The following is a 21,144-nucleotide window of genomic DNA, read 5'->3' as shown; positions in this document are numbered from 1 at the left end:
ATGAATGATGGCTGCATTCCTTTTAGCTGCTCCAGTTTGAGGGTCCTGGTATTGTTCATGCTGGCTAACTGTCACACTGTTTTGTCTTACTGGGACACTTTAATACAACAGTGCCATCATTAATATTATCAGTTACACCTACGCTTTTGCTTTTCAATATACATCATGTGTGAAATAGACCTATCTTTAAATTATGGAAGAATATCTTTGCTAGGACAGAAAGTGGATGAAAAGTTCTGGGAATGACAAAAATAAATATACTCACATTAAGTAAAAACTATTCTATACTAAATTCAGCAATTTTATCTTTCCTAACTTTACATCATTTTATTTCCTTTCCTGGAAAAAAAAATGTTGTAACTTAAACCATCAGTATCTTCTCAAGCAAATGCAGTGCTGCGGAAAAAAAGCAATTCATCTTCCACTTTGTTTCGATATAACCCAGTTGTACGTGCGCCACCCATAGAAAAAACAACCAAACAGCAGCAGACGGTTTAGGTCCTGTGAGGGCTGTCATCGGTCATTGACTCCTCCAGCCAGCAGAGGCAGCAGAGTTCGAATAATCTCAGTATCTCTTTCGATTTGGGCAAAAGAAAAGAAGTCGTGTCTTTGCAGCTGTTAGCATCATTCTCTCCGAATGGAGGTGGTGCAAAGTGGCACCTGGCAGATAGACGAGTTGCGGGCACAATTCGTTCAGCTAAAATTTATCGTATGTATTTTGGCCAAACGACAAATATGGCTGCGCAGTTATTTGTTGATTCTAGCAGTTACTTCCGCGGACACGAAAGGCTGACCTTTAAGACCCACTTCTGTAAACGTGATTGGCTCTCGTACCTCTCGGGAACCCTTTTCTAATGTTTGATTGGACGGCTGAGGACATTATTTTTTGAGTGACATATAGCTGGAAGCGGTCAGATACGTAAGGAGGGCATATGCGGCTCTGGAGTAAGTAATCCCGGGTATAATGAGTTTGCTTACCTAATTCTAAAAAATGTATATTGTGCATTTCTATACAGTTTATGCCAATGAAGAGAAATCGACAGCATAGACAGAACATAAGCCACTATGTAAGTGTATGTTATTTGAATGCTAATGGTCGCTGCTCGTGCCTCTAACACTGGCTTAACGTCAAGTAACCTAGCAAGGAGACGTGCTACATTTTGCTAAGATTGGTCATACAAGTACCTGACACTTTTATTGACCTTAATCCATCATTTGTGATAGTTTTTATGAAGGCGAACGAATGTGCACGAGAGCAATGTCACTATTTCGTCAGTCAGTTAATTTAAATTGTTATAAAGTAGGGTCAAGTGGAGGTAGTAGCATGCTGCTATACGTTAGTTTCCTCTGTCTGTAGGATACACTCTAGGAAGGCTAAACATTAACACACACACACACACACACACACACACACACACACACACACACACAGCTGCGAAAGTACACTGTCCCCTATGACCGCTGCACTCAGCTGGTAGCTGTCCATTAAACCTTTGATCCATTTTCTAAATCCTCAGTTTCTCGGTTCCTCGCAAATCTTAAAAAAGTTTTCTTCACTGCGTGTCCATGCCAGCGAATTTGTCTTCACGCTCAGCATGTTTTAGCATTATCTGCCGGTTCTTAAGATCTGCCTCAGACAACAGACGACACACAGCTTGGCTATCCAGTATTGTTAGTTGTCATGATTTATACAACCTTCTCTGTTATTTCATTTTTTTTGCTTGTGTCTCCTTTAAGTTACTCCCTGCTAGGAGGCTGGTTATGAAGGAGAAGAGGACCTGAACTGTACTGAAACATTTGGGATACTCCGTATGGATTCTTCATGTTGATGTAAGATTCAAAGGGAACTTTACAGATCCTCATAGGCACAATAGGTCATCACAGTTCAACAAAAGGTATATAGAGAACACCTTAAAAAGTAAAGTTAAGATACACTGGATTTTGCTGTATATCATGATAGAGTTGTTATTGACGCAGGAGATTTGTGATGTGAAATTATTCAGCGCAATAACATAACAAACCGTGTCGTAAGCATTTTCCTTTTGTCCTCTAGCTTTGATTTTCCCAAGCTGAGTAGAGCAGCGGTGCGTGTGAGGAGACTGGTGGCTCAGCTCAGCAAAGCAAGCATGTCCACAAACCACCAGGGTTCCAGTCCGTCCTCTGCAGCCAACAGGGATGCTCCCACTGCAGCCATTCTCATCATTGGAGATGAGATACTCAAGGTGACTAATTGTTGACCAGTGCCTCTGGTTTGTTGGACTTTTAAGCTGTTTTTGTACAATTCACAGTAACCCTCTGACAATCCTTGAACAGAGAAATTCTTTGTGGATATAAAAAAATCTGCACACTTGAAAATGCGATTTTATGAATATATACATTCATCAGCATGCGTCAGCTCTGTGGACCGCCTCAGGAAAGACCTATGATGGTTATTTGACGTGGCAGCAGTGCTCAGTTGACATGATCATGATTTAAACATGAAGATTTTGTTTTTGTCCGATGTCGTGTATCACTCTCAAAACATGCTCACTGTGAGTCATTGAAATCACATCAAGCAAGACCTTGGAGTCATTGCCAAGTCTTTGAATGTAACATCCAGCTGACAGTGGAGATACCGAATTGTTACTGAGTGTCTCTTCTCGTCTTTGGTCTCTCAGGGTTACACAGTGGACACTAACAGTGCCTTTCTGACACGAGCACTAAGGAAGCTTGGAGTGTCCGTGCAGCGCATAACGGTCATACCAGACACACAGGAGGTCATTGCCAAAGAGGTGGCCCTCCTCTCAGCTCAGTACACACACCTTTTCACTTCAGGGGGCATTGGCCCTACTCACGACGATGTCACTTTGGAGAGCATCGCCATGGCGTTCCAAGAGGAGTTATATCCTCACCCTGAGCTCTCCCAGCTGGTTAAGGAGTTCTTTGGGGTGGTGGATGAGAGCAGTGCTGCTATGAAACTTGCCATGGTGCCTCGCTCAGCCAAACTCAACTACGGAACTGACCCTCAGACCGGAGAATTGCTCCGCTACCCAGTGGTGAGTGAAAGCAGGATGGAGGGAGATTAGCTTCGTTCTTTCATCAAGCGCCAGTTGTTAAACGCAGTCAATCACTTTGTCATAAAACACTAAATTAGATCAAATTATACAGAGGCTATAAAGCGTCAGTACCCACCGCCTACTCACTGACTCCCTGCACTCTTTGTTGAAATTGATGTCCCAAATATCTGCTGTGCTATGTATTACCTTTTCAGTTGGCTTTTTGGGGCAAATAAAAATTGTTTAGCTGACATAACTCTCAGGAAGATGTTCACTCACAGGCACATAATGTTGTGTCAAGGGATGCATCTGTCTGATACTGCTCACACATTTGGAATTGTACTCATGAAACTTCTCCGATACTACGCCACCCGATACCGCTTTATGGCAATGCGGCATTAACCTCTCGTCAGGTGAGCAGGTGGGCGGAGGAGGAGCAATGTCAGCAGCAACCAATTTTGCAGCAAACATTGGAGATGAACAACATACAAACACGGACTTATCTAGAATTAAAATGAGTCATTAGTGCCAGTAATTACATGATGTAGCTACATAAATGTGTGCGTTCACTCCATTCATGCATACAGTAGGCCATCCTAAACTTGACATTGATTGGACTATAAGACGCTCAGAACATGATTGACAAAGAGCCATGGCTTCCCTGACATACTGAAGTCATCAGATCAGACAGACAGAAAACAATTGACCGCTCTGGTCCAATTTAAGGAAAAACATATTTTACAAGTAGAATAAATAGGACACACAGCAACAGACCTAAAATAGGATAATTAAGAAGACTTTTTTACTGCCTTATAAACTGTATAAACAAGAAGGACATAAGATTAGTTTCTAGACGTTAACTGCCTTAAAAATACATGGTATTTTAAGTTTTGGTTGTTGTAATGAAACATAAAATACACACAGACAGATCGAACCTTTCGGTTCAGGAGAACACTGACTGTCGGGCTCATGCTTTCAGTGTCTGATGTGTGTACCTTCTTCTCCAAGGTCAGTGTGCGGAACGTGTTTATCTTTCCTGGGATCCCATCTCTGATGGAGAGGGCTTTCAGTGGGCTGGAGCACCTCTTCGCTGGGTCAGGGACCAGGTTTCACTCTCATGAGGTAAGCCATCACCATATCTATCATTTCTAAATCCACCTGAATACTGTGTTTTGATAGCATAAGCAAGCTAACTGAACATCTTTTGCGTTAGGTGTTTGTGGATGCAGATGAAGCAGATATCGCCCCTGTGCTGACCAAACTGCAGGCTGATTGGGGCCGGAAGGTGGCTCTGGGCTCTTACCCCAACTGGTTGAGCAACTACCACAGAGTCAGGCTGGTCCTGGACTCCGATAACCAGGAGGCGGTGGACAAAGCCCGGGCACAGCTGGTAGACAAGCTGCCCAAGGGCAGCGTGGTGCCCTTAGTGACTGACCCGGTGTCCATCGCCCCTGCTGAGGTGTACACACTGGCCAACAGCGGTGAGTGGGAGACAGAGGGTGGTGGAAGATTATAGTTAAAGTATGTCAACTTAATATAAAATGAATATTGCAAAGAACTCCACTTTACACAGGCATTGGGAGCCATAAAGGAAGCAAAAAGATTAAAGTAATTATCACCATAAAATCATAGTGGATTATTAAAAAGAATATAACTGGCATGAGACTGAACAGAGAATAGAATGGAGCATCAATAAAATAAGACAAGCAGATATTTTCACTCTGAATTTGACATAAGAATGAGGGATAATTTAGATTATAACTAACTAATTTTAACTACTGTACATTCACTGTAAAACGTCCTGTTGATTTCTTTTTCCCACAGGCACACCGTTGGGTGAGAAAGTTCTGTCTGCGCTGAAAACGATAGAGGCTGCACTGGATCAGTATTCAACAGAGGAAGTCTGCGTCGGCTTCAACGGGGGCAAAGACTGCACGGCGCTGCTGCATCTCTACCACGCAGCAGTGAAACGGTAACAAGAGGGGCGAGGACGATGATTATTTAATCAGGACAAAAGCAAATGACCTGAGAGAGAGGAAAGATGAAAGGGAGATTCAAATGAAAAGAAAAATAATGATGCCACTTCTGCTCGGTGGGGTGTCATAGTAAGAAGTGAAGAAGAAAATGAGTTCAGCAGCAACTACAGAAAAATCTTGGACAAGACAGACCACCGTTTGGACTTTTCTTGACCTGCAGTGAGATGGTGATGAGGATCAATTAAGAAGGAACTTATTTATCTTTATGTTTTTGTATACACTTTCTTATCTCTTGTTTCTCTCCACCCTGCTGCTCTCAGGCAGTATCCAGATGGTAAAGACAAGGTGAAAGCTCTGTACATCCGTATCATCTCTCCCTTCCCAGAAATGGAGAGATTCCTTCAGGACACAATAAAGAGGTGAGCAACCAATCCGTCCTATTGCACACTGTCGAGAAACACCTTTCAAGTCATCGTTTTTTGCAAATTAATTTCATGTGTTTTAATACATAGCAGTCCAGATGGTTGTATATTAAGTTGAAAAAGTCTCTCAGTCCTCTATGTTATAGTACAGCAACTCGTTATTTGGCGACGTGTCTCCCATAGATATGACCTGGAGCTGTTCTCTGTGGAGGGCAGTATACGGCAGGCACTGAGCGAGGTGCAGGAGAGGAAGCCGGAGCTCAAAGCTGTCCTGATGGGAACCCGGAGGAGTGACCCCTACTCACATACACTCACCCCCATGTGTCCCACTGACGCCGGCTGGCCAAACTACATGAGAGTCAACCCGCTATTAGTGAGACACGCACAATATACATAGATACGCTGTCTCATTGTGTCTTGGTGTTTCTCCTTTATCGTGTTTTTCCTGTGTCATGTCAGATCATCCACTTGGAGTAAAAGAAATGAGCTGAAAATCAACAATCGATTCATTCATAATGAATCAAAAATACATCCAAATCACAAGTTAAACTTCAGTTACAGCCAGACACACCTGGTTTTATCTTCAGCACCTGCAGACATTAATTATAAGAATAAGAACCAAGCAGCCCCTCAGTTTCCCCACATTTTTAAAGCTACAGCGTGCACGGTGCTGTGGGAGAAACTGCTTTTTTGACTGGTAATACAAATCTGTTTTCACTGCGCCAGCCAGGCAATTTCCCCTTGTTACACTTAATGTTATTTGTCATCTCGACTGAAGTTCCAGAGTGCAGATCTACAGGGGTGTGAACAAAATATCACAACACCTGCACAGTTTAATGCACATCAACGGGCCTGCAGTAATACTGCATTTGTAAAGCTTTAAATGATATTATGAATAGTTTGGACCCAATATTTTGCCCCTCACACACAAACAAAAAGTAGGTACACCTGCACAATGTAATAGTCAACACCTCTAACACATTCTCAGCAGATGTTTAACATTAAAAGCTTCAGATTCTAGCAGTTATTGCAGGTCTGTTGTGCTGGACTGAACTACATCGTGCAGGTTTTTAATGACATAGTCCGTCTTTTGTCGGCAGAAACCTCCTCTTCCATCTGTTTACTGAAGAGTAGATGCACATGAGCAGAAACACAATGTCACCCGCTCTATTTTAAATTTGTTCATGTGTTTAAAAATGACAAATACTTGTAGAATAGCTGTTAGTGGTTGCACTGTGACAGCCGCAGTGGGACATGTGATACATACACTGCAGGCGGATGCTCAGCAGTTGACCTCATTGCACGATAATTTATGTGTGTGCATCTCAAAGGAATCCACGGAGGATGAGTTCCCCTCAACTGAACTAATCATGAATCAATCACAAACCAATTAAGTTTTATGTGTCCTAACGCTCCGCAGGACTGGACGTATCACGACATCTGGTCCTTCTTGAGGACGTTATATGTGCCCTACTGTATTCTCTATGATAAAGGGTAAGAGTACATGCAATCTTTTCCACATTCTGTACCCTCCACTTGTTCAGGTTTGCACAACGTCACACCTGAATTCTTGGTCTGAGCCCTCTCTGTCCACCTGCAGGTACACTTCACTGGGCAGCATGGACAACACCTGTCGAAATGCGGCCCTGCAGATGGTGGATGGGAGGGGGGTGACGCGATACAGGCCAGCCTACCTCCTGGAGAACGAAGAAGAAGAGCGAAACTCCCGCGCCTGATGCAGTCTCGCTTCTCACTGTGTCACCTGTTGCTGACGGAGCCAGACTTTCAGTACTCAGATCACCTCCTCACTCTGCACGTACAAGTCTGGAAAACCTAACACAGACATTTGATCAAGTCGCCACGTGAATATTTGTAGAAAATCTGCAGAATGAGCTTGTGAAGGAAGTCTGCGTGTGTGTTTCTGCGTGCGCTGTTTGTTTCAGTCTGAAGTAATGGCTCTCTGTGCTGCTGAATAAAACATCAATCTGTGTCATCTTTTTCCATTGTCATGTTACTATTTTAAGAGGAGTCTGGCATACAGATGGCAGTGCGTGCAGGGCTTTCAATATTCCTCTTGATTTATCTTATTCATGAATCCATTTGTCTTGTTTCTAAATCCGATAAGAACAATCTGCCCAGAAAGACAGCCTCCATCAAAGTGTATTAGTAAATAACGTAGAAAGGTTTTCTGTCAAGGTGAGAAAATCAGCTTTGAGAAACTGAGTGCGCAGCAGCACGGACGAACTGCTGAAGGTCAACCAACAGGCTCATATTGATTCATCTGCGTCTCACACTTTATGTCCATAATTGCACAGTGCGACGTGTTTAACTGAGCGTCTCTCCACTGGAAAACCTCCACCCTGGTGGTGCAGTTCTCCTCGCGCACCTCACGGGCGCGTTGTTCTCACTTTTTCCACTTAGCACCCGTGATTACAAAAAAATTACCTCCTCCGTTTCCAGACATGATTGAATCGAGGCTCATCGATCCGCGCTCTCTCTCTCTCCTCCCGCCTGGAGATTAGTCAACGCCGCGCAGAGAGGATCGATACCGGCCGATCTAATAAAGCGGGTCGCTTACGAGGCCACCGCGGGGTTGCGCACACTGTTACACCAGCAATTACCACCTCCAGCCCGGCCCCCCATGCGCCCTAACTTATCTGTCCGGGCTTCACGGCTTGCTTGATTTATTAATAATAACAGTAATAAAAGAGGCAATGAACAGAGGCTTTATAATCACAGCAGAAATGTAATGGCGTGGCTTTGGTGGTGCGATAAAAACACCGGGACATTGTCTGAAATGATGATATTTGTGTGGAAGAAAATTGCATTCCTATAGACTTGCAGTGTGTCTGAGGCGGGCCTCCTTTATGGGACTCAAACTTTGTCCTACTTGAAGGAATCTAATGTAATAATTTGATTTTAGCTGATAAATTATTAAACTTTTGTATTTCAAAGTTGTTTCCTCTGAGTTTATTGTGACTAAGGTTTCTCATTACCTTCTAATGTCTCTAATATTTCTGTCATGTAGGTTTATTGATAAATCCACCAACAATATCTCACAGTATGCTCATGTGTGACCTTTTTTTTTTTTTTTTTTGCTCTTGACCTACATTTGCATGGAAAATAAGTACTCAAAAAGCTACTGTTTAAAAGTACTTTGAGGTACCAGTACTTTACTTGACTGTTTCCATTTTATGTCATTTTATACTTCTAACCCACTATTTTAGAAGGAGATACTGGACTCAATAATCCACTTCTATTTATCTGACAGTTATAGTTATGGATTACTTTTCAGTTTGAGATTTTACCTAAAAACACTCATGATAAACTTAGAAAACCCAATATATTACAAGTACATTGTGAAGGATTACACCGGTAGTTCCCACCCTTTCTGACTTGTGACCCCATCCCTGCAAATACATTTCAGATGAGATGTTAGCTGTTAGGCTACCTCCCATATGGTTTCATTTAGATAACTGTTCAAGGCCCGAGCAAAGATAAGAGAGAGAGAGAGAGAGAAAAACAGGGACATTTGTGTTGCAGAACTTTTTTTTTCTTGTATCCTACCTCATTAATCATGTTCGCACCCCCTCAGATTTATCTTGCGATATTTCCTCAACATAATATAAAGTATTCAAAGCCAGCTCCACCTTGACCGGCTACAACAGAACAACGCAGGAGGAGCTCGGAATGCTTCCTCCACTGCAGACCAGGGATGCTGAGTTGATCTTGACATTTGTATAATATCTTTCTGAAGTTTATTACCTCTGTCCCTCTGTTCCACTGTCTTCCGCAGTTTCATCTTCATCCTCTTTGCGTCCTCTTTGTGTCTGTCACTCCATCGCTCTCACTTGCCCATTTCATCCCTCATGTCTGTTGTGGCTTCAATACTGTATCCAGCTTCTATCAACTGTAGTCATCACACCACTTCCTTCCCCACTGCCTTCTCTGTGTATCAGAAGTCTGGATTTTTGTCCGTCTTATGAATTTCAAAATGATGTTTTGATCGAGTCAGAAAAAACATCTTGGTGACATAGTGAGAGGATATGGGTATTGACTAGGGGCCTAAACGTATCTGGACTAAAATGCTTTTTTTTTTTTTTTTGATGTGGTCGCCAACTGCATATTTATGGATTTATTTGTTTATTTTTTTAATTTCACACTGCTGCGCTTTTGAAACAGGGTCTGTTTGAAATCCACAAAACTGCAAACAAAACATTCTCAAAATTCTGATGCAGCAACTCTTGAGTCATTTGAGACAAAGTGGAACAAGCAGGAATAAAAACAAGTGGCTATTTTTTTCCCTCCTGTGCATATTTGAACCTAATTGGCTCTCCAAAGACAGATTTCAGGTCAGCTGGAGGAAGTATGATCCCTGCCAGGGATAAGAAGAAGCATTCGGTCCATAACTCCTCTGCTGATACACTCTATTGTTCCTCTCCAAACCTCCCAGGTGGGACTCTAAGGTACATCTGAGTCCACAGCTAATGGTGTGTGTGAAATGGACTCAGCATGACTTAAGATCACTTGGTGTGACTTTGTATGAAAACATGTGACAAGCTTTGATATCGGAGTGAACTATCCATTTCAGATGCGAGCCTGCCATGGCGACTGTGATGCTTTTCTCTAAAGGAATATGTTCCTAATCCAATTCCTAAGCAGTTCCTGTAGTGTAAAACGAGACTTGAAGCAGCATGAGACAGCAATTCAGGCGATGTCCTGGGAGGGATGCTTAACACAGAGGATGAATAGACACTCCGTTGTCAGAAAGCATCAGGAGAGAAGGGAGACCTTTGAGTCTATGCAAATTACCAATCCATCTGCATGTAAAGCCAATCGACCAGAACACGGGAAATAGGATGTTCAGTATCAAAGTGTCACACATTAAAAGTGGATGAAAGTAAGAGAGACAGAAAGGAAGGGAGAAAGTGGGAGGGAGAATGAGGGAGGAGGCTGCTTTGCTTGCTGCCATGTGTGACTGACTTAGCTCGTTTGTGTCTGGTTTTGGTGCGTTCAAATAAAAGCTGGTCTCATAATCCTGAGTTTGTCACAGCTCGCAGTCCCGTACACAGAACCAAGACCCCCCGCTCGCAGCCGCACACATGGGATGCATTCAGAAACGCCTTTCACACAGCGGGCTCGCTTTAATATAAAGGGGCCGGGGTCTGTGAAGCATCAGCCGGCGTGCTGAAAACTGATGAGAAAAAAATCAGCTCAGCTCAACTCAACTGGAGCTCGTTTGCACTCAACAGCCATAACTTAAACTTAAACATGATGCAGGGAGTTAGAAAGATGTTAGAAAGGCCCAGCCAATGTCTACTGATCCCTGAAAGATTAAAACTGGATTTGAAGTATTCAGAAAGTGCTGCTATGACTGACACCAGTTTAATGTATAAATCAATGTAACATATCCCATCGATGTTTACCTCTTTCAGATGACATCTTGATCCTCTTTTTAGTGTTCAAAGTTAGCACTTGCAGTGTTTTTCAGAGTGTCCTTGGGTTGCTCTTAAATATGGAAGGTGATATTAATGAATGTGAATGAGAGCACATTGACAGAAACAGGCAGTGCCTCGGTTGGCTGTTGACTCTTGGTTGAGCCTAACATGAAAACACCTTTCCTCCTTCGTCACAATCTGGTCCATCCACATTCACCACAGTTCTTGCCACACACTGGAAGAGCCTGCTTCGTGAGCACACAGCAGAAATAAGTACATTGTTACTGACTGCTTGACTCATAAAGGATGTGAATAAGAGTAGCAGACGTGGATAGTTTAGAACAAACTGTGCTCATACCCCAAGAGGAAATAACAGTCTCACTTGTAAATTAAACAGCACACCAATTCATCAAGGCTACGCAATTATTCAGCGATAATCATCCGAGGCTTTCACAACCAAGAAACAGTGAGCAACGCATGAGGCTATGTGTTTTTTTTTCTGCTTCTCACAGAGCTCCTATCGTAGATGATGCAGTAAATCATTTCATGTAAATACAAACTGTATAAAAAAAAACTAATAGTGTTAAAAAAACAAAACAAAACAACAGATTTCCTCAAAGATCGGTGTGTTGTGATGTGGCATCTTCAGTAATAAATGTGTAAATGCAAATGTGTTATTTCAAGAGACTCATCTATTCCAAATGATTTTCTTCAGCGGTTTTTAGGTGACATTTTGATTCTGCAATTTGAGAACTGATTTTAAATATGTGCTTTTTTTTGAGAGAGAGAGAGAGAGAGAGAGAGAGAGAGAGAGAGAGAGAGAGAGAGAGAGAGAGAGAGTTTGGGGGCTGTTTAATGTCATCATCATAGTCAAACTTTTAAACCAGCAATGATTTACTGTCATAATTAATTAATAAGTCAATAATTATCGCATAATGATCGTAAAGCTGCATCTGTACAGTGACTCTCTATTGATATCTACATGATTCAAGACAAAGTGACTGCTGTTTTAGGTAAAGTGTGGTATAACTATTGACCAGCTCGGAAGGCCATTGAAAATACTTCTAAATGTGTCACTGGGAAAACAAGTGAAGTGAAACCTGCCAGAATAAATAAAGGGGGATATTCCTCTTTTATTCTCAAGCATCTAAAGGCATTTAAGTAGTGGGTCTGCTTGTTATGAGCCACTTCACATATTTAACATCTTAAGTCAGTTTTTCACTCTCCACTGCATGAAGAGTCAGATATTCACCCTTGGAAATATATACTGTATCTGATTATAAAGTGTTGAAAAAGCAGACGCAATATGTGCAAGAGATGGCATTGGTGGAGACTTTAACTTAGTTCTTGATCTTGACACAGTTGAGAGCTCTTCTGCAGGACAGTGTGGTGTTGTACACACACTGAGACGCTACCTCCAGGAGTAAATAACACCCAGTGCTGCTTACAGACACGTGGAAGCGATAAAAACACTTTTCCTTTTCGCAGAGCTTCTGCTTCTGTATGTGATGGTTTTACGTGCAGAGCTGTGGGATTGAAAGGTCAGGAGATTCAAACTGCGGCTCAGTCCCATTTCCTCATGCAAAAAGGTTTTTTGGAGGTAGGCAGATGTGGGCAGTTATGGGCAGAAATGACAAATATTAGATTAGTGAGCTGGAAAGATCAGTGGAGCTTACGTTTTTGGCTGCTAAAGTCTCTAGCTGGCTCTGGCCATCACTCACTCTCACTCATTTAGGGCCCATCTCGGCGAAAACAATCAAAACACAACAGTGAAAGCTGTAAATTAATAAATCCTGAACTGAAAAAAAGCAACATCATAACAAGACCAAGCTTGCCTAGAATAACATATTTAAAGCACAGTTTCAGTGCTGGCTATGTTATATTCTTCTGAAAATGTACCTAATGAATCCTTTTAAGGACAGAATGGTCAAAGAAAGCCAGCCTCGCCTTGGATCACTTATTTTTATGGATGCTGTGACTTCAATAAAACTAATGACCTCACCTTGAGGCACTACTTTACCAAAGTATTCAGAAGGGCACTCCCTGCAACAGGGCACCCTCTCACCTCGGTTCACCTTGAAATATGAATTGTGTGAAATATACACTGGTCAGGAGTCACAACAAGAATGCCGCTACTGATCAAGGTGTTGATTACACGCTGGGAAACTTATTACTGTGAAAATCTTCCTTCCAAAAATCAAGAAAAGGCTTGAGAAGCATGTGTCCAAGACATCCACTCTGTGCCGAACTCTGAAAAGAAGAAAGCACGATGATTTCATTTACTCTTATACAGATAAAATACAGCTTTCTGTGAAATGCATTCAAGTATTTAATTAGATTTTCTCATAAAATGTAAAAGATGACTTGTGAGTATCCCCCTTAAGTATATTATTCAAATTATTTCAATGTAACTATATAAGCATTGTTTGCTTCTATTCATAGCCAGAGTTTTGTATGTCGGAAGATGTAATCAACACGGCAATCTGAGCTTTAAATATTCAGCTGAGGTCCAATTAGCTATAGGCCAACTTGTGGCAACTGAACCTGCTGTGTTGAAATTTGATACAGTGTAATTACAGCATCACGGAAAGGGAGAGCTGCAATATGGATATGCAATGAGGCCTTCTTTTTTCTGTCAGACAGATAGTTAAAAACTAAATTCGTCATCCCAGAAATTGTTTATGATCCCCCAGAAAGCCTCGGACGAAGCTTTGACGTGGGATTTTCATGACCTTCTAAATGCATATATGGCAACATCTGTTCACAATTATGACGTTTGTTTTGGAGGGCGAGCTCAGCTCCGGCTTTACATCGACACACAGCGGACTTGTTCAAAACATCAACACTGTCAAGTGCAAAGATGTTCTGAAAATCTCAGAAATTCCTGCTATGATTGTTCAAGCATTTCCTGTCTGGAACCAAAAATACAACGTATAAAAAAACCCAATATCACACTATTACTAAAAGCTTTGGTTTGTGCATGCTTTTCTTGGGGTAAACAGCCACACAGTTTTCACACAGCTGAAAGGGAAGTGGACACAGTGGACACTGCTTTTTAAGTCCTTTTCCTTTGACACCGGTCTAAAAGTATCCCTGATTTCTGCTGATTTCAGTCTGCTTACTTCATCATTCACTACGGAAAAAGAATGAAAAAATGGGCTTTGGAAATTTCGACGTGAAGGTCAGAATCAAAGGCAGTTCATAACATGCCTCAACAGTGACAAACATGTCATCAGAAGAGATCATAAACCATGAAATAGAAGCATTAGCCCTATTATCCAGGAAATTGCCTTCCTGGCTTCACAAGAGGTTCTACATTACAGCCGACATAAATGGAAATGCATTTACAGCTTATTTGGATGTACACTCCTACATCTAAAGCACAAAACAAAAACATCTCCTCTTGCTCCATCTCAGTTCTGGGTTTACTGGAAATAAATACAGTCACTACTTTACGGTCAATATATTGGTGATGAATCTTCAGGGTCTATTAATATCGGGACTCTATTGGGTGTCTGAGTCTTATCAGACGTTGGCCGTCCATAGATAAAAAAATCAGCTCAATATTCCACTAGGTTGCTCACATTACAGTGGCCTCTTACACCACAAGGTCACGTCAAGTCCCCAAAGTCTCTTTTTCTCCAGACTCCTGCGTATTACACTGGATGTATCTGTCCTGCAAATAAAGTTGCTTGTGTTGTCACCGAGACCTGCGGTTACTTGGAATATCGATACTTTCGAAAATTAAAAGACGATCGACTCGAGGCGTTTAAATGCAATCGTATTTATTTTGTTGTCTTGCCGCGTAAAAAAAAGGCTCAGACTGCAGTTGGCTCTTCACAGAAGAGGCTACATTCTTCACTAAAATGTGAATGCAGAACACATTACATACATACACACACACACACACACACACACACACACACACACACATAAACAAACAAAAAAAAATCCTAGTATACATGATTGCAAAATTCTACAACATCAAAATGATTTAACAAATCTTCAAAAGGAATTTTTGGAAATTAACATGAAAAAACCCATAAAAAAACAACCAAATGGTATGACTGGTGTGATTTACAACATGACGCCCACACATGCAGAGAGGAAATACATCAAGTGCGAACAATGTAGTTTGTTTAAAGGTAGAATAAACTGTAATAAACCGAAGGATTTTGTGAGCTCAAGTCACTTGAATATTGTGGGAAAATAATTAGAGAACTTTATAAATATATAAACGAAACGTCGCCTAATTTCAATGAAATATTCACACCCACATGATCTCCAATTTCAATTAAAAAAAAAATCTGAAAAGTTAATGAACAGCTAATTCATCATGGTATTTTTTTTAAATAACTATTTGGCAAAAAATGAAATTAATTCCACCCTCAAATCATTTAACCTGTGAAACTACATTGCAGCAGAGCATATTGAAAATGATCAGTATTTACACATATATCCAGAATATAAATCACCGTTTGTGTATGCAAAAAAGTCTTTTTTGTCTGTCTTTTGTCCTTAAATACCAGAGATCAGTTCTCACTAAAACATTGAATTATGTAGTTAATATATTTCATTTTGCAGAATATATTAACTTTACAGTAAGACCTAAAATCAAAGATCCTGTTTAAAAAACAAACAAACAAACAGCAACAAAAGGAAGAAAACGCTTATGTGCACAACTGGTTGGTCAAGAGGAGCATCAAGCAATGAGACTCCTCAGTGGTCCGCAGTGTGTATAGTGGAGTGAGAAGAGCTGGTGCTCTCCATTTACCCATAAACCCCTCTGTTCTGTGCTTTAATCTGAAGCAGGCAGAGAGGTGTAGAGGCAGAACAGCAGGGGCCCAATCAGAGAGCACAAACTCTGTCCAAGGTCCCATTTTTACCAAACAGCACCAAAATCTAGTGTCCAGTTTCTGACCTTATGGCAACCCAGTCCAACTCCAGTTAAACCAGTTTAATCCCAGTAGGGGGCGCAGCAGCCCTGCCGGACTATTCCAGAATATTCCTCATTTCTTCTTAAAACAGCAAAACCCAAAAGTTTAACACAGTTATCTTACACAGATGCAAATAAGGCAGTTTGAAATATGTGTCTGCCCATGAAAAGAGACAAAAAGTCACCAGCTAACTGACTGATCTCCAGTCAGTTAGCTGAAGCCACAGTACAGCAGTTTGTGTTGGTTTGGCCACTTTTTAACTGGAGGCAGGCTCTCAAAAAGAAGTAAATCCAACACAAAGCATAGAAAATGAGAAACAGAATGAGAAACAGAGATGAGAAGGAGGGAAAACTTTGTCTGGACAGACTCATTGTTCTTCTGGCATCAGAGTCGGATATGACTCTTATGACTAGCTCTACTTACACAACAGGCAGAAGAGGAAAATAACAAAAAAGGAATCACTGTGATTCAGCATGCCTGTCCCTGAGTCACTGCAGCCCTGTTCTGGAGAAGACACCCGATTCTTTCTGGAATTTCACAGGTAAAAGGCCAGTAGGTAAGTATGTGTCATTTGCGATAGCTTAGCATGGATTGCATTGTGTCATTCACTGTCTGAGCATAGATTGCACTGTGTACTTGAACATCTGAGCAACACCTCCCGATCTGATGGAGAACGGGTGCGAGGAAGTCAGGTAGTCCACAGGATAAGGATGAGGATGAGGAGGAGTGGAGGTGAAGCTGTCCTCAGTGAGCAAACACTACTCCGAGGCATAGTTCCTGAAAGAGAGACGGAAACTTTATGAATGAAATATTTCTGTATGTATGAAATGCCCTGTAAGGCCAAAAGTATGTGGACACAAACATTTGGATCAATTTTCCACAGTTTGGAATCAGCGCCTTAACTGCAGTTTCCAAAAATCATAATGTCTCAGCATGCAGTGATATTGTAGCTAACGGTGTGGCCCCCTAACTTTGAGACAGCAGTTTGTGGAACTGTCCCCTGTCATTGGTTTCTAAGTTTCGGTGCTTAGACATAGAAGAACTTAACCGGCCTACACAAAGCTCTGACCTCAACCCCATCAGGCAGCTTTGGAACGAACTGGAACGCAGACTCGGAGGCCAGGCCTCGTTGGCCCTTTATCACTGATGATGAATCTGTGCAACTAGGTTCAAAATCTGCTGGAAAAACTTCCCAGAAGACTGAAGGCCGTCGTAAGAGACATTGATGGCCGTTGTTTTAGAATGAGATCACATAGTATGGATGTAACCTGTGGATGTCCACATACTTTTGGCCATATAAAGCATTTCCATTTGACTAATTTCTAATACAGATTCATTTTAAATTGGTTTTATGTATGTTCTCATCTCTCGTTTACACGTTTTTCTTGCAACATGCCATATTAGTATGCACTAAAACCGATTCATGCAAATAAACCACATCTGAACTTGAACTTCAGCGAGACAGACGGACAAAAAGACACAGAAATATGACACACAGCACACAGACGCATCATAAGGATGAACTGGATATAAAAAGTTGCATCTCACCTTGTATTTGTTTTGAACCCTCTGATGCTGTAATAGGACAGAGAGGAGAGAGAAAGAGAGAGAGAGAAAGAGAGAGGAGAGAAGATTTAGATTAAGTTGAGGTGCAGAAACAAGTTGCTGATTAGTCATTTTTTCATGCTTAACTTTCTCAATAAAGCTACTGCTTTGTGGAACAAAAGAAGCAAGAAACAGACAAATGACCAGGGGAAGGTATTTACCATTACTCAAAGCCTAACGCCATGAAAAATGAGTACTGACTGGCTGTGCAACCCTAAATATGTCCCCTATGCAAATTCCCTTAAAGGTCGGATAAAAAAAGACCTTGAGAAGCATGGCAACAGGAAAAGATAGTGTTATGTAAATGAGGAGGAGTAAGAATGATCGAGATTATACAGAGGGGATACAGGAAATGAAAAAGAAGGGGGGAAAAACACAAGAAAATTCAAAATGACAGAGCGAAACCAAGAAGTGGACAGAAGATGAAAGGAAGAGCAGTGGAGACCCGAGTGAGAAAGTACGGTGAAAAAAAGAAGGCTGGAAAGATTGAAACAAGGTCAGACAGAGAGAAAAGGGAGGGAGAGAAAGAGACGGGACAGGGGGCTGTTTGTGTCTGGGCGTCACTTTCTCAGCAGGGGGCGGACTAAAAGGAAATAATGGAAGGAAGGATGGAGGGATGGTAAGGATGAAGGGATAGGGAGGGGTGGGAGAGCTGCTGAAGACATGAAGAAAAGGGGGGAAAAAAATACAGGTAGTGAGACTAAAAAGCGGAAACGGTTAAAAACCCCACAGAAAAATAAACCGCTGTGTAACATCGGCGAGAGAGGACAGACGGGTCAGGAAACGGGGATGAGGCTGCACAATTGCAGCTGTTATTAAATCGATCTACGGCCTTGAACCCACCTCTGTCACTGCAACCCCGAAGACTCACACAAGCATGCACACACACACGCGCGCGCGCACACACACACACACACGTATGGAGGTAAAGTGTGTATTGATGTCTCCAGGAAAACTACCACCTATCCACATCCCACAGCGATTGACTGAGATTATGAGAGAGGAAATGGGACACTCCAAGCTCATCTGTTGCAGAGTCACACAGAGGGAGAAAGGATTTATTAAATGAGGGCTTAGCAGAGAAACACCGTTTGTCTGTACGATCCATCTTGTACCTGCAGGTCTCTGCAGCAACATGTCGCTCCGACAGACATGAGCCACTAAATTACTCTCAGGTTCGGTACGACTAACGACCATCGAGGGGTTAACGAAGCATTAAATAGCGTGCTGGGTCTGGGCCTCTCACCGAGCTGGTGTCTGTGCTGATGTGTGTCTGTGTGGCTGAAATTGTGAGCGTTTGCAGGGCAAATAAAAGCAAACAGAGATGAACAGCACGCAAACATTTCACGCTCCTAAATAGTGCGGCCGAACTCGCGCAAAACAGAACAAAGATCAGGCTCATTTTTAATAGAAAAATGTTGCATCGCGGCTGTCTACATATGCTTTAATGCAATTTAATGAGCTAAGAATATTTATATTAATAACCGTCCTGTCAAGTTTAAACCGTGTTGATAAAACAGGAGCATAAAAAGTGCAGAATTCTATCAATAAAGCTTTTTAAATCAATTAACAAAACTTGGAAAATGATGAGAAAAAACAGGTTATATCACTTTAACTTTGTCTCGTCTTCAGCACGTTTTTTTACTGTGGATATATGATGAGGCAAAACATTCTAAAAAAACATTTTCTTATGTTAATTATGATTATATTTCAAATCAGACGTCTAAATCACTTGGGTAGAGGAAAAACTCTTTGCTCAACAGTATCAATTAGCGTGTGTGTAACGCCACGCCGCTCATCGAAAACTAAAACGTTAAATGCCTCGTGTTTACCCAGCTGTGTGTGAGATGTGTGTTTTGATCCGGCTATAATCACATCATCTGTGCAAAAACTGAACATTGAGGAGACCAGTTTGTGTCAACATCATAATTTTGGTCATGGTGAGCTCCGCCACAAAATGGCGTCCATGGTGGTGTGACTGCGAGAACAGAGCCGTCTCTGCACTGCAGTCAGAAACATGCAGCGTGTGTAACTGTACATGCACAACCATGGCTAAATGTGTGAGCGTGTGCATGTGCATGTGCATGTGCATGTGCATGCCCGTGTGTGTGTTTGTGTGTGCGCGTGAGCGTGCGTGCGTGTCTCCAGTCGGCAGAACGCCCCACTGCAGAGACAGACACCGTTCCACCATCCCACCTCTCCTCTCATGCCGCCATTTTACACACGCAGGAGCTAATGCTAACCACCCTGACTGCTAGCACATCACTAAAAATGAAATCTGAAACAAAAATTGCGAAAAAGAGAAAAAACGGCGAACGAAAAAACGCAATTCGCCGAACCCGGTTAACGTCAATTTTTGAGTTTCGAGTTCGGGATCCGAGAGAGCTCGGTTGGGCAAAGCGGTGTGTGTGTATGCCTGTGTCCCGAGTTTTGTCCTTGTGTGTATCGAGTTCAGAGGGTACAAAGGTATTTGTGAGTGGAGGGGGTAAAGGAGAGCAGCGATGTAAGAAATTGCACCCCCCTCCCAAAAAAAAAAAAAAAAAAAGGAGAAAGAAACTGGGGGAAATGGTGAAGCCCTGCAAACTGAAATGAATGCAACGGACTGCTCACAGCGGGACAGGGGCAGAAAAAAGCGAAGAGCGACGGAGAGAGAAAGGGAATCAATTAGAGAGAGAAGGAAGTTGGTCTATAATGGTTTCTCACAGTAGGACGGCTGAAAAAGAGAAAGGCAGAGAGGCAGAGCGACAAGGAGAACACGAGAGATAAACAACAGGAGGAGTTTTATGGAGAAACTGCAGCAAAAAAGAAAAGAAAAGGTAAGTATGGAGCGAGAGGCGAAGCGAGCCGGTGAAAGATGCAATAGAGGGCTGCAGGGCGCCGGAGATTTCACATGACACCAGTCTGCTGATGCCGATTCAGAGCCTTGTTTTCTGATGCAACACGGGCTCAAGCACCTTTCAGCAAAGCTGCTTCTCTGGCGTGATTCGTGACAGCGTTGTGTTCAAATAAACATCACATCGCTGCGCCAAAGAAACAGAACCAAAGCCGAAAAAACCAAAACACGCTTCACAATGCTCCCAACAACAACCAGGATGGGGAAATGAGCAAAGGCGCGCACACACAGGCACACGCACGCACACACGCGCACACACAGGATGTCATTAGGAGCTCCCTGCGTCACTGAATCTGTCCTGCCTGCTTTGCTGTGTTCTTGGGTTAAATTAAGGCGTTAAACACACACGTTCACACACTGGAGAGGAGACCGAGGGACTGGTGAGCGGTGGCTGACCTTGGAGCAATGACAGCGTACCTGATGGACCCTCTCACTGTCACCACTCTGTCCTTCAGACCAGTGTAAATCAGGTGTGTGTGTGTGTGTGTGTGTGTGTGTGTGTGTGTGTGTGTGTGTGTGCTTGCTGATAATTAATTCAAACACCCACAACAGGGCATCCCCTTTTAATCACATGGGCTGCTTTCGGGAAGAGAAAAAAAAAAAAGTTTGGGGAGAGAAGAAGAGAGGGAGGTGCACGGTTTGAAGTTTAGATAAGAGACGAGATGCAGCTGAAGGATGTGAGGCTGCCATCACCGAGGGCCACACACACACACACACACACACACACACACACTCAGAGTACACAGACACGGTGTGCCCTGCTGCCATGCTACCTGTCAGATAAAAGGCAGCCTGAGCAGGAAGGAACCAGAGAGTATGTGAGGTGTTACCACAGGGA

General features: G+C 42.4%; 2 protein-coding genes across 5 annotated transcripts in view; one reads left to right on the top strand and one right to left on the bottom strand.

Moving 5' to 3' along the window:
• Positions 1-570: 570 nt before the first annotated feature.
• Positions 571-7,431, top strand: flad1 (flavin adenine dinucleotide synthetase 1). Of its 4 annotated transcripts, none has more exons than XM_076737953.1 (11): positions 571-945; positions 1,738-1,830; positions 2,054-2,222; positions 2,658-3,035; positions 4,044-4,157; positions 4,249-4,516; positions 4,860-5,007; positions 5,332-5,430; positions 5,617-5,806; positions 6,854-6,927; positions 7,034-7,431. In XM_076737953.1, the coding sequence occupies exons 2-11, from the start codon at positions 1,823-1,825 to the stop codon at positions 7,167-7,169; spliced, it is 1,584 nt and encodes a 527-aa protein (XP_076594068.1). In that variant the 5' UTR covers positions 571-945; positions 1,738-1,822; the 3' UTR covers positions 7,170-7,431. The 4 variants fall into 4 exon arrangements, with proteins under 4 accessions (XP_076594068.1, XP_076594070.1, XP_076594069.1 ...); XM_076737955.1 differs by having other exon boundaries at positions 818-945; positions 1,752-1,830; XM_076737954.1 differs by having other exon boundaries at positions 914-1,067.
• Positions 7,432-15,551: 8,120 nt separating this feature from the next.
• Positions 15,552-21,144, bottom strand: part of efna4 (ephrin A4) — a 31,844-nt gene continuing 26,251 nt past the window's right edge. Inside the window, exons 4-5 of the mRNA XM_076737704.1 lie at positions 17,357-17,383; positions 15,552-16,585 (exon numbers count right to left, since the gene is read on the bottom strand). Of these exons, the coding sequence (XP_076593819.1) occupies positions 16,497-16,585; positions 17,357-17,383 (116 nt within the window). The 3' untranslated portion in view covers positions 15,552-16,496. The remainder of the gene's footprint in view (positions 16,586-17,356; positions 17,384-21,144) is intronic.

This window comes from Chaetodon auriga, chromosome 8, assembly GCF_051107435.1.
Source record: "Chaetodon auriga isolate fChaAug3 chromosome 8, fChaAug3.hap1, whole genome shotgun sequence".
Lineage (NCBI taxonomy): Eukaryota > Metazoa > Chordata > Actinopteri > Chaetodontiformes > Chaetodontidae > Chaetodon > Chaetodon auriga.
The sequence above is the reverse complement of the archived record's forward strand: the minus strand, read 5'-3'. Positions and strand labels throughout refer to the sequence as shown.